The 18,627-nt window shown below is 39.0% G+C and overlaps 1 protein-coding gene across 2 annotated transcripts in view; it reads left to right on the forward strand.

Moving 5' to 3' along the window:
- Positions 1–1,232: 1,232 nt before the first annotated feature.
- PDCD6IP (programmed cell death 6 interacting protein) overlaps positions 1,233–18,627 on the forward strand; it is a 54,979-nt gene continuing 37,584 nt past the window's right edge. For both annotated transcript variants that reach the window (XM_053929527.2, XM_053929528.2), the window contains exons 1-6: positions 1,233–1,569; positions 7,399–7,453; positions 8,895–8,964; positions 14,316–14,443; positions 16,815–16,968; positions 18,163–18,263. In XM_053929527.2, coding sequence (XP_053785502.1) covers positions 1,361–1,569; positions 7,399–7,453; positions 8,895–8,964; positions 14,316–14,443; positions 16,815–16,968; positions 18,163–18,263 — 717 coding nt within the window. In that variant the 5' untranslated portion in view covers positions 1,233–1,360. The remainder of the gene's footprint in view (positions 1,570–7,398; positions 7,454–8,894; positions 8,965–14,315; positions 14,444–16,814; positions 16,969–18,162; positions 18,264–18,627) is intronic.

Consider the following 18,627-nt stretch of genomic DNA (forward strand, 5'->3'; position numbering starts at 1 on the left):
TGTCCCCTGTGTTTCTTATAAATTGTGTTAGATGGGAAGGTGTGATAGATTCAAGTTAAATATTTTTTTGCCTGGAATATATCACAGAGGATATTGTATACTTCATACTACATCTCATCAAGAGATTCAATATCAGGTTCATGCATAAGGTGGCATTTTTCTTTTTAAAGATTTTATTTATTCATTTTTAGCCAGAGGGGAAGAGAAGGACAAAAAGAGGGAGAGAAATATCAGTGTGTGGTTGACTCTCCAGCGCCCCCTACTGGGGACCTGGCCTGAAACCCAGGCACGTGCCCTGACTGGGAATCAAACTGACGACCCTTTAGTTCACAGCCCTGCTCAATCCACTGAGCTACACCAGTCACGGCACAAGGTAGCCTCTTTAAACTGTAAATTGTATAATGTCACTATTGCTTAAATGCCATTTGAGAGCTTCCTTCGCTTTATTCCACAATACAAATTCTTTACCTTGGCATACAAGGATCTCAATGATTTGATGCTTCCTTACTCTTTCAACTTTATTTCATTCCATTCTTTACTTGCCTTTTAAAGTTTTTGCCGCAGTGTTGGCTTCAACTCCTTTTACACGAGAAGCGCTGCTTCCTGGGCCTCTGCACTTGCTGCCTCTGGCTCTGGGAGGCTCTCCCTTGCCCCTACTCTGCTTGCCATTTTCCCTTTCTAATGTCACGCATCTTCTCAAACTGGTCATTTTAAGTCTCCCTTCTCAGAAAAGCCTTCTCTAATTATGTTTAAATTAGGTTCTTCCAAGGGGCCCTAATATCCCACAACCCAAGAACCGCGTTTTCTGTGCCATGAAACTTTTTCTGTCCACTTCAGTATGTGTGCTTACCTGCAGTATAAATGGCAGGGGCTTTGCTTTCTAGGGTTGCTGTGCATTCAGTGCTTGTGCACAGCGCGTGAAATGAAAACTACCATAGGTCACAATAACACTGAGGCTGTAAGGACTGGCACAGGTGGCGGCCCCAAACTCTCGAGGGTGGCAGACGTAGGACCTCACCGAGTTCTGCGACGGGGGGAAATGGTTACTTCTACGTGAAAGCGTCTGTCCACCCGCCGCGGCGGTAAGGAAGCGAAGAATTCCACCTGAGGATAAAGCACGAATCTCCTCGTGCACCCCAGGCCCAAACCCCGCCAGGTGAGCTGAGCCACCGCCCAGACTCCCTCACGTGACCGCCGGCGGCGCGAGGGCGCCTGCGCCAGAGCTCCCGGAAGTGGCCGGACCGACGCTCAGGCCGAGCGCACGTCCGCCAGCTGGTGGGTCCGCCAGTAAGCTACCCCGGTACCCCGTGGTCCCCGGCCTCGTCGCTGTCCTGCAGTTTATTGGGCCGAGGTGCTCGCCATGTCTTCGTTCATCTCGGTACAGCTGAAAAAGACCTCGGAGGTGGACCTGGCCAAGCCGCTGGTGAAGTTCATCCAGCAGACCTACCCGAGCGGCGGGGAGGAGCAGGCCCAGTACTGCCGGGCGGCGGAGGAACTCAGCAAGCTGCGCCGCGCCGCCCTCGGCCGCCCGCTGGACAAGCACGAGGGCGCGCTGGAGACGCTGATGAGGTGGGCCGGGGCCGGGGCCGGGGCCGGGCGCGGGGCCGGAGTCGGCAGCCTGCCGACCCTTTCCTTCCCCAACCTTTCTTGTTTCCCTCCCTCACGGCCAGGGCCCCAGTCCTGGCCGCCCCGCCCTGGCCGGGCCGGGTGCGTAGGTGTGGTTTGCATTCCTTCCTGGTGAGCAGAAGCGGCCTCGCTGGCTGCCGCTGACTGCCCGCAGGTCCTGCCGGCCCGCTGCGGCCGGTGGTCCGCCCGGCTCCGTGCGTCGGACACCTGGGAGGGACCGTCTGCACGTTATTGATCTCTTTTTGCCACATTTTTTTTTTTTTTTGCGGTGGGGGGGTCTTTAACTGAGACTTCCCTCCCCTGTGTTTTGTATTTCTTGGCCAGATTTAGATTTTAACATAGTAGTTCTTTAAGGGAAGTGGGAGAATTGGGACACTGGAACAAACGGTGTTACTTATTATATGTCCACTTGAAATGAGCCATGTTCCCAAGTTCATCATAATTTAATGGCAGAGGGAGAATTCTAAGGGTTAGGAGCTTCAATGATCTGAAATTAAACTTGAGGGACATAATAAAAGGTTAAAAATAAATGGCCTAAAATAATTTTGTTCACAGACAGGTATGCACATAATCGAGTACATTTGTTATTTTACAAATGCTTATTGAGCTCATGCTGGTGCTTTCCGGTTAGAATAACAGAACATTTTTATAGCACTTTATAATGTAAAAAATTTATTTTGCCTACCTTGTCGATGATTTCATTTCCTGCATGTAACATATTCTCCTTGTTTAACAGAGAAACCCAGCTGTATTAGGATGTAAGTAGGAGAATCCCACGTTAAGCTAGCTTATTTGTTCCGGTAACCGAAAAGTTTAGTAATACTGCTTCTTTAGATTTCGGCATCACTGGATATCCTCTTGCCTCCATGTTTATTCCCTCTTAGTTGAGTTTTGTATTGGGAGAGATGGCCCCCGGCAGGTCTTCTGTAATTACAGTGGTCATAACCCTCAGGATCTTACTTGAGAGGCTGCTTTTTCCACACAGCTCATGGCAGGCCTCTGATTGGATTGGCTGGTGCCCATTTATGATGGTGGGAAATGTGCTCATGTAATTGCCCTTGTCTGAGTCACTCAGCTGGTTTTTCTCCATCCCCCATGGATCAAGGCAACGTGGATGGATTGTGAAAGATCTGGTTCCCCAAAGGGAGGATATTGAATAGGTTGCTTAGAGAGATTAAGGTCTCTTGGTATCAGTTTTAAAGATAAGATGGTTGGGTTGTAAAAATCATTCGTTTGTATGAGCATTTCTAAAAAAGTTAACCTAGGAATACTTTGGCATTCTTTAGAATTAACGCACTTTAAAGAAATCTCCAGAGCAGTTTTTATGTAGACGTGAATAGTAGTCAGTGAGGATTTCCCGTTAGTGGTATTTGAAAAAGCATGGGTATAATGAACACTTTGATATATGATAACAATCTTGTTGACTAGGGTGTGTGTTTTGGTCCCAGCCCTTAAGGAGCTTGCGCTTTTCCTTGGCATTTGATGCATGGGTTTAAGACTAACAAACGAGAGAGAATAGTGGATGGTGGTACTGATAGGGTTCTGCTGTGAACTTTAACGTTTCATTCATTTCTTCATCCCTGTGTTCTTTTCCCAGGCATAAGTGTGAGAACTGTTCCTAATAGGGCTGTTGCACAAATAGCCTCTTTGAAACTAAACATCTTTCTTTAGTCATCTCTGTATTATCATCTTCTAGATCATTAGCAACTACATTTTTTTTCCACTTCCTACTCTTCTTTTGAGGTCAGGGTAAGCTAACAGATATACTGCAGTCTATTAAATTTTATAATGGGTATATATGCTATAAAAATCAAACGTTTGTGAGATGTTTGTTCGAATCAAGCAAAATATCTCTTTTTAAAAGATTTTATTTATTTATTTTTAGAGAGAGGGGAAGGGAGGGAGGAAGAGAGGGAGAGAAACATCAATCAGTTAGTTGCCTCTCATGTGCCCTTTAACTGGGGACAAACTCACAACCCAGGCTGTGCCCTGACCCAGAATCAAACTGACTACCCTTTGCCTTGTGGGATGACTCCCAACCAACTGAGCCACACTGGTCAGGGCAAGCAGAATATCTTTAATAACTGTGTAAACTGAACATTAATTTACATATTTTTAACTTAATGAACTTTTAAAAAAAATTTGAAAAAGGGGAGGTTAAGATAATTCCTAACAAAGAGAAGCCAGCGCCTCAGCGGGGTAGCTCAGTTGGTTAGAGCGTCTTCTCTATATGACAAGGTTGTGGGTTGGGTCTCCGGTCAGGGCAAACACACGAGACAACCAATGAATATGTAAATAAGTGGAACGACAAAATCAATACTTCTCTCAAAGCAATAAATAATAATAAAGTGTTTTTCCTAATACCTGTTGATTAGTAATTCCAATTACTGCTTTCTGTTAAACTGATGGATGAGAGACAGCACCTTGTTTTAGGCTGCAGTGCCTCGATTTCTCCGAGGTCCAGCGTTTTACATGTGCTTGTCACTTAGTTTCTTTTTTCTGTGAATTGCCTGTCCTTTTTTTTGGCCCATTTTCTAGGTTGCTAGTTTTTTCCTTACTGATTTTTAGGAGTTATTTACCTTTTCTGGAATTTTATCCCTTTTTTTTTTAATGTATATTGCAAATATCATCTTTAAATCTGTTTCTTGTCTCTTAGTTGTGTTTATGGTATCTTTTGTCTCACAGAAGTCCTAGTGAAATATTTTATTCTTTTTGTAATCTGTATTTACAATTTTTTCTAATTCCTAATATTGTGTGTGTGTGTGTGATGTATGACTTTCCCCTTTGATCAGATTTGCTAAAGGTTTGCAGCCACCTCTTTCTGTTTTTCTTAGGGGAGGGGAGGGAGAAAGAGAGGGAAAGAAACATGAATGTGAGAGAGAAACATGGGTAGGTTGCCTCTTGTACACGCCCTGGTCTGGAGGAACACCTGCAACCCAGGCTTGTGCCCTGACTGGGAATTGAACCGGTGTCCTTTTGCTTTGTGGGACGATGCCTGACCAACTGAGCCTTGTCGGTCAGGGTGCTACCTCTTTCTTTTTAAAAACTAAGTATAATTTTATTTTAGGATTTTAGGATTTTAGGATTGTATGTTTTTCTGAGTCTGCTTTTGGCTGTATGCAGGTGGTGAATTGGGGTGATGCTCTAACCAATTGAGCTACCTGGCCAGGGCCACAATGGCACACACATTTTAAAATGTTTGTTTCCTGCTGAACTCCTACGTCCTAAAAGTGTGTTTTGTATATAGTAAGCTATTAGTATATATTTGTTGAATGAATGAATGAATGAATGAATGAAGAAAAGCTGCTTTGATGACTTGTTAGCCTAGACAAGAAAGCTAGGAAATTGTGATGAGTAAAGTTTCCAAGTACAGAGAAAAAAAATGTGTGTAGGCCTAGTGCCAGGAGAGAGCATACTTTATATGAGAATGTAATGAATATTTTGAGATGAGACTTGGAGAGTTGAATGATGGCCAGGTAATGGTAGACCTTGTCAAAATTTTTGGATGCGGTTTTAAGAATCATGGGAATCCATTGTAGGGTTAGAGTACTTAATACTTCAGTGTTTGTTTCCTAAGTACAAGAACACTCTCCTACATAACTGCAGTACAACTCTGAAAATCAGGACATTAACATTGATTGAATCCATTTAATCCATAGAGTTCATTAAAATTTTGTTGATTCTCCCAGTAATGTTTATAGGCTCGGGATCAAATCCAGGATCCTGTGTTGCCTTTAATTGTTATCTTTTTAGTCTCCTTCAGTCTGGAATAGTTTCTCATTTGTTCCTTATCGTTCACGACCTTGACATATTTGAAGAGTACAGGGTAGTTACTTTGTAGAATGTTCCTCAATAAGGATTTGTTTCATATTTTCTCGTGACTTCTGCATTTTTGGGCAGTAGTACCACTAAAGCAGGGCTGTCAAACTCATTTTCACCAGGGGCCACATCAGCCTCGCAGTTGCCTTCAAAGGGCCGAATGTGATTTTAGGACTGTATAGATGTAACTACTCCTTAACAGTTAAGGGAGAGCGTGGTGGTGGCCGGCGGGATAAAACAAGGTGGAGGCCGGGATTCCGCCCATGGGCCCGTGTTTGCCACCTGTGCACTAAAGTGATGCTGTGTTCTCTTTAGTGCCTATCAAGAACATTATTTGATTTGCTCTGTTGCTGGTAATGTTAACTTTTATCACTTGGTTAAGATGGTGTCTCCCAGGTTTCTTACCTTTACAGTTAATTAATATGTTGTACTAATTAGTAATTATTTCGTCGGAAGATTCCTTGAGATCATGCATGTGTAATCCCGTTTCCATCACACTTTTATGTTTTGGCATCCATTGATGACTCTTATACCTGAATCAGATATTCTAAAAGGTGCCAAATGCTGATTTTTCTAATTCCATTATTCCTTCTAGATTATTAGTTGGCATTGTAAGTAGGGTAGAACTTTCCTTATTCACCTGTTTATTTTATTTACTTCAGGATGATGTTCTTATTTTCCCAAGTGGGTTATGATTTATCTTATTTAAATTTTTCTAGACTTGGTTAGTGGGAGCCCCTTAAAGCTAGTTCCTGTGTCCTTTTGACATGTTCTCATCAGCTTTTGAATACTTCCTTAACTTTCTGGTGTACCAAGATGTTTTAGGCTTGAATCTTTGATTTTCTCAGCCTGAGCCGTGCGGTTACTCGTATCTCTAAGGAGCACTGGCTCCGTTTGCTACAGAGGATTACTTATCTGGACATGAGGTTTGCCTTTTGCTACCTAGCTGTTACTGCTTCTGGAGCCTCTCAACATACACATTTAGGATACCGCCCCCCATACCTGTTTTTGTAACTTTCTACTATATTAAAACATGAGCTCACATTGATACCTCTAATTCTGAAGGTCCAAAGCCACAGAATTTATTCTTCCCTGATTAGTAATTCCTTTCTCTGATAGTTAGAAACCTGGCTCCCATTGTCTTCAATGTATTTACTTAACTGCTCAGTTCTTTCTGTTTGTAACCAAACTCACGGCCATGCCAGCCAAAAACTTGATCCCCCAAGAACTTGGCCTCAGACATAACCATTGGGAAGATAGCCCTGGTGAGGGAGTGGGGGTGCTGGGAGATGGTAAGGGCAGGAGGAAATACTGGAGGCCAGTTGGAAAGGCTGGCCTTGGGTACCTCCTCGTCCCCTTGCTAGCTCCAAGGTCATCCTGGTGAGGGGGAAGACTGCTTCATGTTTGAAGGTCATTCTGGCTGCTCTGTGACAAACAGATGGAAGGAATGAGAAAGGAGACTGACCAGGAAACTTTTGGATTAGTCTACCTTAAAGGGGGGGTAGTAGCTTTGATGAACTGTGTGGCAGTGGTGATTGACAGAAGTGGACATAACCCAAAACGTATTTGAAAGTTGGCATGCCTGTTTTTAATGAGCAGCTTACCAGAAATACTGATTTACTCAATGGATATAAACAGTTACCCTAATAAGAAATAGTATTTTCAGAAATATTTTGGTTTTCTTGGGTAGGTATTTGCTTTTAGGTAATAATAGTTGATAAATATTTTTCTTCAGGGAGAGGATGAGTTTTTGTTAAGTTTTTTTATTGCATGCATTTTGTTTTTGGTGTACGCATGAAACATGTACGGTCATTAACTTCAAAGTGGCCGAATGATTTGTGGGCCACTCAAAGAAAGCACGAGTGGTTTTAGTATTTTCTTTAACCAGTTGTATTTGCATAAATGTGTATAGTATTTAGCTCTGTTAACTTTTGCTTTTGCTGTGTTTTTTAGGTACTATGATCAGATCTGTTCCATTGAACCTAAGTTCCCATTTTCTGAAAATCAAGTAAGTCATTAATTTATAAATTTATATGACAATGACAAATCATCCATTTCCTCCCACCCTTGATATCATTTTATTAAAATGAATGATGCCTCTTCCTGTCTTCAGGCTTTTATGAGATTTTTTAATAGAAATTAGAAGCTTTTAGGCCCATCTGATATGAATCTGTGACTTTTTGGAGAATGTCTCCTGGAATTCTGTTCATGTCATTCCTCAGTAACTTTTGGGCTCATGTGGAGCATTGGAATGCATGTATACATACAAACACGCATTTTTTTAACAGCATTTTATATATTGATCGGGCCTATTGACTGATTAATCTATACTGTTCTACCATTTGGCTTTTATAGAATTAAGAAGGAAACTATAATTCATGAAGTATATTTCAGTTTATGTACATTAAAATTATTTTCACAAGTTATATTACATGTATTGAAAATGCTGTTATGATTGGATGTTATACTTTTAAATGTCAACTTTACTTTTTCTAAAAGGCTGATGATTTCTTACAATTTTATTTAGTGGAGTTTTTGAAAGTTTTTAATTTCTGTGACCTTTCTACATTTTAACATAGTTAATGAAAAACACTTTAAACATTCTTGTACTAAAGCTTTTGTACGTGAAATAGTATGTTGAGATTTACTTTAAAATACTCCAGCGAAAAACGTACGTGTGTGTTTGGGGTGGGAGGTGGGCAAAAGGCTAAAAACTGGTGATAGGTATATACGGGTTCCTTATGTTTTGTGTATATTGAAAATTTCTCTAGAGTTAAATTAGATTGCAACACATAATTTAAAAGAGGTTAAGTTCTTTTAAGTCTTCATATGTGGAGTATTTTGGAAGTGCAAGATTCAGTTTTTTTTAATTAAACCTTTTATTCATGGATAGCATACAGAAAACTGAACATATGTGTATAGCTTGAATCTTCATAAAATGAATATACATGTATAACCACTACCCAAATCAAGAAATAAAGGATCTTATCCTATCCACCAAGATAAGCACTCTTTTGCTTTTGTCTTAATAGAATAGTTTTTATTTTATCTTCTGGGGAGACCTGTGGTACATACTTTGTTGTGGTGCTTCTTTTGGTTTATTTGACAATTAAGTTCCTGTTCTGTTCAGTTCATTGTGTGTTTATAAGGATGAATAAGATCATGTTTTCTGAAGAAGACAAAATATGTACAATTACTGAAGCAGAGTGACCATTTGGAAAAACTTAGTGCCAGTATTTTACTTAAAAAAGAAAGAAAGAAAGAAAGAAAGAAAGAAAATGGATGGCCAGGAAAAGGAATTGGATTGGTTGGTTAGAGAAGAGAATGTTTTAGATAGATGGAAGCGTTTGTTTTTTTTCATTATTGTGAATTTTTCTTTGAAAGAGACTAAATTAATATTTAATGAGATCCTAGAAGGTAACATAATTTGTTGTTTTTTCTCTATCAAGATCTGCTTGACATTTACCTGGAAGGATGCTTTTGATAAAGGCTCCCTTTTTGGAGGATCTGTAAAGTTGGGTATGTAATTTTTTAATAAAAATGATAGGAAACTTGGTCTAAGCACTTTGTTAGTTAGGTTTTTAAAAATTGCTCTCCTAATGACTCATTTTAAATAATAAAATTTTTTACATGTTATTTTCTTTTTAACTTCAACTTTCATGCCATTTCCAAGTATTTGTAGAGAGCCTATGCCTTGCCAGGCACTGTCCTAGTTGTAAAAGTGAGTAAGGCGGTTTTCTGTAGGCTGGTTGGGAAGGACGTGGATCGGTGTGTGGACAGACTGAGGGGGGCATGGGTGATGGAAAGTAAGCAGTGTCTGAGTGAGCCCTGGAAGGGAGACTTTGGTTTTTCCTGGTAGAAAATAACATTGCAGGTAGAACATTGTAACCAAAGGTCAAAAGAGTGAGGCTTTTTTTATCTACTAGCTCGGCACATAACCTCTCTCTGTGCCTCATTTTCTCATCTGTGAAGTGGGGAATAGCACTGTGAAGTACTGTTTATCTTTTTGGTTCTTGTGTGTATTGAGTGGGTGAATTCATGTACAATCCCTAGAACAGTGCTCGGTAAATATTAGCTGCAATGAATGATAATATTATAAATAACCATATTTTTTATATGCTCCATATGTATTACAGAATATATATTATATACTTTTATATAACAATATTCAGTATAAATTATATATAGTACATATTAATATAATATTAATTATCATTAAGGCTTGAAACCATAGTTTGAATTGGTGATTATGGAGGGAGAAGACAGTGGAAAATAGATTGTGAAGAGTTGTAAATAGTATATTCATGAGTTTTGTCCTCTTCCCTCATACATGCTAATAGCTAACATTTATTGAGTGCATATTCCATCCAGGTGCTGTGGAAGGGGCTTTACCTGTACTGTCTTACTGAATTCCCCAGTAGCCTGATGAAGAAAGGCACTGTTTTTAACAGCTGAGCAAACTGATGTAGAAAGATTAAGTGACTTTCCAAGGTCCTGTGGAAGGGATTTAGTGAAGCCAGCTATGAATCCAGAGACTAGGGAGAAGCAGACCAGTTAGGAGACTTGCCAGAGTTATGGATGAAATTGGACAAGGAGCATATGTAGGTCAGAGGAGAAGGGGTGGGATTGAGACATTTCAGAGGTGGAACTATCGGGTCTGCTGTCAGTCAGAGGGAAGAGAAGAGTTGAGGGTGGACTCCAAGATTTATATCTTGGTTTGACCTGTTGGATATTTATTCCTTTCAATACATAGGTTGAGTTTGAGTTTTGTGTGTTACATCTGGGTAGAAATTTTTCTTTGGCATTTGGAAATAATGGATTTAAAGCTCAAAAGAGGTAGAGACATAGATTTGGGAACAATTATCATTAAATGATAATAAATTTATGTCTTCTGGTAGAGTATAGATTGGGAAAGTGTGAAAGCCAGAGCTAAAGAATACAACACTCAGGGGAAATAGTGGAAGAGATTCCTGGGAATGAGGTTGAGAAAAAGCCTTCAGATCTCCCAGGAACCAGGGGAGAATAGAGACGTGAAATTGAATGCCAGAAGAGTTTCAGAGACCACGTAGTCCAGTGGTTCCTGAACCTGGCTGCACATCAGGATTACCTGGGGAAATGTTAGAGGTACAGCTATATCCTGAAGGTAAATTGACAGAATGCCGGATGTGATACGAAGAAACTTCAGGCTGATACACTGGTATTAGTATCTTTGAAAATATCCCAGGTGACTCTGACCTTCATCCAGGTTGGAACATTATTGACAGAGTCATTGGGGCAGAGGTCACGGCATGTAAGGTAGCAGAAGTCCCCGGATTTGGCAGTGAAAGCAGTTTCACTAGGGGCGTGCCGAAGAGGCCAGATGGCATCAGGTTGAGGACCAGAAGTGATGAAATGGAAGCAGCAAATGTGGGTTGTTTATTTTGGAAAAGTTTAAGTAAAGATTTGGGGGTAAAGGGCACATTATGATGAGAGAAAGTCAAGGTCAAAAGGATTTTTAGTGCTGTTGTGACATGCAAATTTGTAGGCCGAGAATAGGGAGCAGGTGGCAGGAGAACTTAATGACATTTAAGTGAGATGGGTTAAACAATGAAGCCCCTGAAAGAGGTGGGTGGCAACTCCCCCCCCCAAAAAAAAACCTTAAATAAAGCAGACGGTAGTTTATCAACACATTTCTAGGAGCAAATACTGGAAATTAAATGTCCGTTAGTAATGTCTTGCTTAAATAAGGCATGAGCTGCTCGTTCATTAGAATATTGTATAATTTTAGAATACTAAGAATGATAATGTAAATATATATTTGATATTTAAAGCTATCTCCATGGAACATTGAAGAAAAGGCCTATTATAGGCCAGAGCTGCTGCATTATTATTAAGAGTGAACAACTCTGGGAGGTGTAGCATGTTGGGTGATTTTAATTTTCTTTTGTAGTTTTTTAAACAATTACTTGAATTTTAGAAAAACGATATAATCAAGCTATTTTCATTTTTAAAAACTTACTGTGAAAAAGAAGAGCTCAGATAACAATAGGGAGGAGTTGAATATTAAGAAAAAAGTTCTTTGAAAGGAGAATTGAATATTTATTTTATTGAAAAATAATTTTGATTAGAGAGAGAGAGAGAGGAAGGGAGGGAGAGAGAGGGAGGAGGAGAGAGACACTGTTTGTTGTTCCACTTCTTTATGCATTCATTGGTTGCTACTGTGTGTGCCCTGACTGGGGATCGAACCTGCAACTTTGGTGTATCGGGACGATGCTCTAAACAACTGAGCTACCAGGCCAGGGCGAATATTTATTTTTCTAAAAATCCTCATTTAAGTTTAGATCTGATAGAAGAGATCATAAAGGAAAAAAGGTAAGATTTAATTGTATGAAAAAACGTTTCCACAAAGTATTTTGTACATGAGAAATGTCAAAATAAAAACACAGACTATAGCCTGGGTTGATAATGTTTATGGAAATATAATAATAGACTTACATCTTGTACCTGAGAAAGTATATTCTCAGGTAACTTTCTGAGACCAGGTCAGAAGATCCCTTTCCACACAGCTACTCCTGCCTTTCAAGTTGGAGCCGCCATCCCCTCTCCGCACCTGACTGCCGCGGTTTCTCCCCAGTCTGTGGTCCACATGTGGGCTGAGTGAATCTCTCTTCATGGCTCGTGGCTTCACATCTCACTCAGTAAAAGCTAAAAGCTTGACAGCACAAGTTGTCTCTCTTCTGCCTCCTTGACGGGATCGACTGCGACTGCTGTTTTGTCCCCTGCTCGCTCTCTCCCAGCCACACTGGCCATAACACGTATTTGTTGAATTAGAATTATGTCTCTTCAGAATTTGAAGTCATTGTTTCCTTGCCTTTTACTATCTAGTGTTACCGATGAAAAGTCTGATTCTTGATCTTTTGTACATGACCTGTTTCTATTTTCTTGGGAAGAGTTTTACAATTTTTTCTTTATCCTTTGTGTTTAGAATTCTCAAAAGATCTAATAACTCTGATTTTGTTCCTTATATATGGCATTTACTGTTGCCCCTTTCAGTTTGAAGACTCATAACTTCCTTTGGCCCTGGAAAATTTCCTTTCTTTTCTTTGATAATTTCCTCTTCCTCTTTTCTTTGGAATGCTTAGCTGGATGTTGGAGCTCATAACTTATATTTTTCATTTCTTTGACTCCGTGGGCTACCTAGACATTATTTTCCAACATTTCTTTTGAAAAACTTTTAGCAGTCAGGTTTTTAGTTTCTACTAGCTTTTTCTTATTTATGGATTTTCCTTTTTAAGTAACATCCTGTTCTTGTTTTGTGGCTGTACCATCTTTGACTCTCTTTAAGGATGCTAATTAGGATCTTTGAAGTGTTTTTTTATTATTGAATCATCTTTGTTTACACTGGGCACAATTTTCCAGTTTACCTTGATCTTTATTTTCTTGCAGGCTTTCCTCGCATCCTGGCTATTTTGGGTTTTTCCCATGTTCAGGAAAGTAGCGTAGAATAACTGATGTGTAGACTGCTTCGCTTTCAGGTGAGGAGGCTAGCACTGGGCTGGAGGTTAGATGGAAGTCGGCACTGCTCTGTGGCACAGACAGCTGTAGTGTTCTGATTCTTCTCGATGGTTTGTTCAGTATCTTATTTTTTTTGTAAGGAGACTTCTCATTATTTTGCTTGGTGCTCAATGCCTGGCACATTCCTTAAAATATCACTGTGATTGAATTTTTCTTTTTTTATTATGGTAAAAAAACACATGAAATTTACTATCTTAACCAATTTTAAGTTCAGTAGTGTTAAGTATATTACATTATGGTAAAACATTTTTAGAACTTTTGATCTGACAAAACTAAACCTCTGTACTCTTTAACAACAATTCTTCTTTTCACCTTTTATCCCTGTTTCTGGTAATCGCCATTCTGTTTCTGTTTTTTATGAATTTGACTACTTTAACTTCATGTAAGTGGAACCATATAGTATTTGTTTTATTTCACTTAGCATACTGTCTTCAAGGTCTGTCCATTCATGTGGTAGCGTGCGACAGGTTTCCTTCCTTTTCAGTGCTGAATAATATTCCATTGCGTGTATGTATCACTTGGGTTCCTTCGGTCTTTTGACTATTGTGAATGATTCTGCAATTAACAAGGGTGTACAAATACTGCTTTGAGACCGTGCTTTCAGCTCTTTTGGGTAGATACCTAGAAGTGGAATTATCATATCACATGGTAACTTTATTTTTTGAGGAACTGCCGTACTGTTTTCTGCAGCAGCTAACCCACCAGCATTGTACAACGATTCCTATTTCTCCACACGTTTGCCAACAATTGTTATTTTCTTTTTTTTTTTTAAATAGTAGCTCTCTAAGTCGATGTGAGGTGTGTAGATTCTTGACCAGAGTTGTATTTTAAGCAAATAAACAAATAATTTGCTAGCTTCTGAGAGATATATTGGCATAAGGGAGTGAGGCATGGAAGGCCATCTTGGAGGTTATGGCATTGGTTTAGGATTGTAGTAGCGAGGAATTGGCTTAAATGTGGTGGGAGGATATAATTTTGAGAGAAGTGATGGAAAAATAGAAATAACTTACTTGAATTTAAGTGAGAAATGTTGTGAGAATGACTTTTCATTTTGAACCTAATACCAGTGTGGATATAAAGGGCAGGAAAGAATAATATATTAATCTGTTGAATTTTAGATGATGGGACTATTGCTATGGCAATAAATGCCTGGTAGTGCAGCTAGAAATACGGGAGCATATTACGGGTGAGAAAACGGGTGTGGAAACTTGTTTTTGTGAGAGGCAATGGGATAGAGGTTATAGTATTTCTCTTTGAAACATTAAATTTTTTAGAAAAAATAATCTGATAAATTTTTTCTTCTCAATTTTTTACAGCTCTTGCAAGCTTAGGATATGAAAAGAGCTGTGTGTTGTTCAATTGTGCAGCCTTAGCTAGCCAGATTGCAGCAGAACAGAACCTGGATAATGATGAAGGATTGAAAAGCGCTGCTAAGCATTACCAGGTATGCAGAACAGTGGCCACTACATACTGATCAACACTATGTTGGATTGAATTGAAAGTAATTTGCATTTAGGTTTATAGATGTTTCTCTACACACAGGCATTTTCTTGAAAAGTAATATACTTTTTAATGAGTCGATTTGTATTTTTGAGGCCTTAGATAAACCAATGACCTGTAAACCAGCTCTGTTTTGCTTCACCGTTGTGTAACCAGCACCTAGCACAGTGCCTGGCACATAGTAAAGGCTCAGTAAATGGTAGGAGAAATTATGAAGTATATGAGATGAAATCTTTGGTAAATTCCTTTTAAATGAATGACTTCATTTAAAAAATCTGTACATTATTTTCATATGTGTTTTTTCTTATAGTGAGATACATGTAAAATTTCACCAGAGTTGTAAAAAATTAAGACCTTTTAGCACCAAAAGTTTAACTCTGACACTTGTGGAGAGGCCATATTTAATACGGTCCGATATGTAATGTTACACTGTCATTTACTAACAGGGCATATGATTTTTGTGGCAGTTTATTACTTATTCAGCTTTCATTTTTTGTTTCAATTTAAAGAACAGTGATTATTGTTCAGTGATAACATCTATAGTCATGTTTTTGTATTTTATGTTGCCTTATAATTTACAGAGTTTGTTCATATACGTTATTTGACTCTCAGCTAAGCCTTGGGATGCATGTCATAGAATGTCATTCTCATTTTACAGACAAGGAGACTAAAGGCAGAAGTGTTAATAAAGTGGTCCATTGGGGTTTCAGGTGCCCTGATTCCAAATTTAATGGAATTCCAAATGGACCTTCCACTGTCTCCAGTGGCTCTGGAATCTGATTGTCTCAGAGGTGGAGTCTGATTTTTCCCATTGTTGAGGTTTAGGGGAGGGGTGAGGAGTGCCGTTTTAGGAAAGTGAGAGGAAAGCATACTCTGAGGCTAAGCAAACAACGTACTACATGTTGTTGCTTGCTGTACAGTCAGATGACAAATATGATGCGTATATGCCTTTTCTTTCCGAGACCACAAATAGCGCATATTTTAAAATGTGATGAAGTAAACTTTTACTTAGTTTTCTATTATTAACTGTAATTGTTAATTGGCATGTGAGGTCTTAGAGGGCATTCTGAATTATTGAGGACACACTCGTTCTGTGAGTCATCTCTGTGTTTCACAGCAGGTTATCTGCTGTGATAGAAAGAGAACTTGGTGGTATTACAAGCCACAGATGCTTGTCCAGGCTGTTTGCCACCAAGAAGCCACGTGCCCCTTGTAAGTTCCTTGAACCTCTGTAGGCCTCCAGTTTCACATCTGTGACTGAGAGGCTGGGTCCCTTGCTGGTCATTGTTATAGTCCGTGTTTGTTAGTTTACTAAGCAGGGTCAGCTGATCGCTCCCTGCATGTACTCTAGTTTTATGATACTTCACAACTGCAGAAAACGTTATGTTCACTTTCTAATTTTATTTCTGTCCTCATCTGAGGATCTTTTTTCCTTGCTTTTAGACAGTAAGGGAGAGGTAGAGGGAGGGAATAAGAGAGGGAGAGTGAAACATGGATTGGATGCCTCTGCAAGCACCCCAACTGGGGGTTGAATCAAAAGCCTAGGTATGTGCCCTGAGGGGGGAGTAAACCCGCAACTTTGTTTTAAGGGATGGTGCTCCAACCAACTGAGCCACACCAGCCAGGGCATCGCTGTTCATTTTAAACAGTTAACTTTGTGTTAACTCTGCGTAGCTTATGTGTATAACCCACAACACCTTTTAATCCCAGACAGACTGCTTTCTTTTTCCCAGTGTCATTTGTTTCACAAAAGCCAAGTTATTTTAATGCTGATCTTAGAAAACTGTAATTGGGGAGACAAATCTGATGGGTAACATTTCACTGAGGGGCTCTGAAAGTCAAATAGAAATCACTAGCGATGGATGGTGATGCCGTTCTTGGAGAACTAGGTATCTGTACTGTGGTATTTGAGGTTTCCCTGGTATGGTGTATTTAATTATTTGAGAGACGAATTTGTCTGGAACCAAACCAAGATCATTTTAGCACTAAAAATTTTTAAATATTTTATCCCTGTTCTCATGTTAGTTTTGAGGAAGTACATCTAAAAAGCTTTCTCAGTTTGTCTCGTCAATATACTTTTTTGTTGCAACTGACTTTTAATCTTTGTTAAATTCCCCATTACTCTACAGTGTTTTAGAAAAATACCCTTATTGTCTGTGGGTCAAATGTTTAGATCTGTTTTTGCACAATATAAACATTAAAATATAACTGTTCAACTGAGTTAACAATTGGAATGATTGTGTGTGTAACAGTAGAAAATTAAGTCTTGCTGAGTTCCTATAAATTTTAAAGAAATTCTTTTTTTCCCCATCTAGTTTGCTAGTGGTGCCTTTTTACATATTAAAGAGACGGTTTTATCTGCCTTAAATCGAGAGCCGACTGTGGACATATCTCCAGACACTGTTGGGACCCTCAGCCTTGTTATGCTGGCACAGGCCCAAGAAGTATTTTTTTTAAAGGCCACAAGAGGTAATTTCAGTTTGTCCTCCACTTTGTTGCATGTGAAAGGAAGTGATAAGTTTTTAAAATCAGAAGGTGATTAGAATATAACATGGTTGGTGTAAAGCTTTTCTCTTTGAACTTGACACATGCAGTATTAAAAACGTTCAGCTTTCCTTTTCTGAACTTAAGGTGGTACAAATGCACATTTAAGGATGTAAGCTGTATTTGAAATCTTTTATAAAATGGATACTTAGCTATTTCTTAAAACACTGAACTCTGGAATGATATTTACATAGGTTTGTAATATGTCAAAAATGCATTCAGTTAGCAAATATTTATTGGGTACTTTCTGTGTTGCAGTCACTGTTCTAGGCTCTAGATAAATAGACTTAGGAGGCAAACAAGTGTTCCTATTTCTGGAAGCTTGTGTTTTAGTGTGGGGGGGCGGTAAGCAAGAGATTAAGCAGCGAAGGTAATTTTAGAGAGGGATTATTTCTATAAAGAAAATAAGGTGGGTTATGTGATAATGGCTGGTGGTCTGGTCTGGCTGTGGGATAAGGACACAGGGGGAGTCATGCCGATTTACATTCATTAGTCAGATTGAGCATCTTTGAGGAGCTCTCATTTCATCCAGACCTCACTGACGAGACTGAGCCATCTAGGCAGAGTCTCTGGCTCTGGGAATGAGGAGTAAGATCAGTTCTTACAAGGCATGTAATATGGGCTGGATTGGATTATGGATTATGCAATATAAGATTGAAATATGGGCTGAATATGCTAAAGTGCGGAGAAACTGGAAATAAGGGAACAGTCATCATCATGTGGGAGCAATATGAACTGGAATAAGTTTTTTCTTTCAAAGTAACACATGCTGAGATAGAATGCCTATACAATAAAGTTCACCCTTTATAGTACACACTTCATTGTTTTAATATATCCAGAGTGTTTAACCATTACTACTATCTTATTTTAGAACATTATCATCATCCCCAAAGGAAACCTCATACTTACTGGCAGGTACTCTCTGCTCCCTTTTTTCCTAGCTCCTGGCAACACTAAACTATTTTCTGACTCTTTGTATTTGCCTGAGGAATAATTAAGTTTCATGCAGATGAGTTGATTTCATTGATAAGAATTTTTTTAAGACGGATGTAAATCATGATATATCAGATTAATAATATTTATTTTAATTATAATGGTCAATTTACTATTTTATTTCAGATAAAATGAAAGATGCCATCATAGCTAAATTGGCTAATCAGGCTGCAGATTATTTTGGTGATGCATTCAAGCAGTGTCAATATAAAGACATTTTCCCCAAGGTCAGTTATTATTTTCATATACACTTGATTATTTTGCATGTGGAAATATTTGGGTATTTTTATGCACAAGAAGCAAGTTGAAAATTATGTTTTATAAAGATTTTTTTAACTTTAGGAGAGGCATTTAAAGAACATATTTGTAGAATTTTTTTTTTTAAATTTAAGATGCATGAAAATTTATTTTATATTTAGGGGATGCCTTCGCCTCTGCTCTTCACTAAACCTGTTTTCCAAGCCAAATCTCTTCCTGAAAATTTTTGAGTATTTGTCTCTAGTGACTTTATCAAGTCAAGGCATTGTGTAGTTCTGAATCATCGGTGATTTGGTACAAGCATGAATACGTGAGCATGTTGATTATTCGCAT

This window comes from Desmodus rotundus, chromosome 8 (genome assembly GCF_022682495.2).
Source record: "Desmodus rotundus isolate HL8 chromosome 8, HLdesRot8A.1, whole genome shotgun sequence".
NCBI classification, from domain to species: domain Eukaryota; kingdom Metazoa; phylum Chordata; class Mammalia; order Chiroptera; family Phyllostomidae; genus Desmodus; species Desmodus rotundus.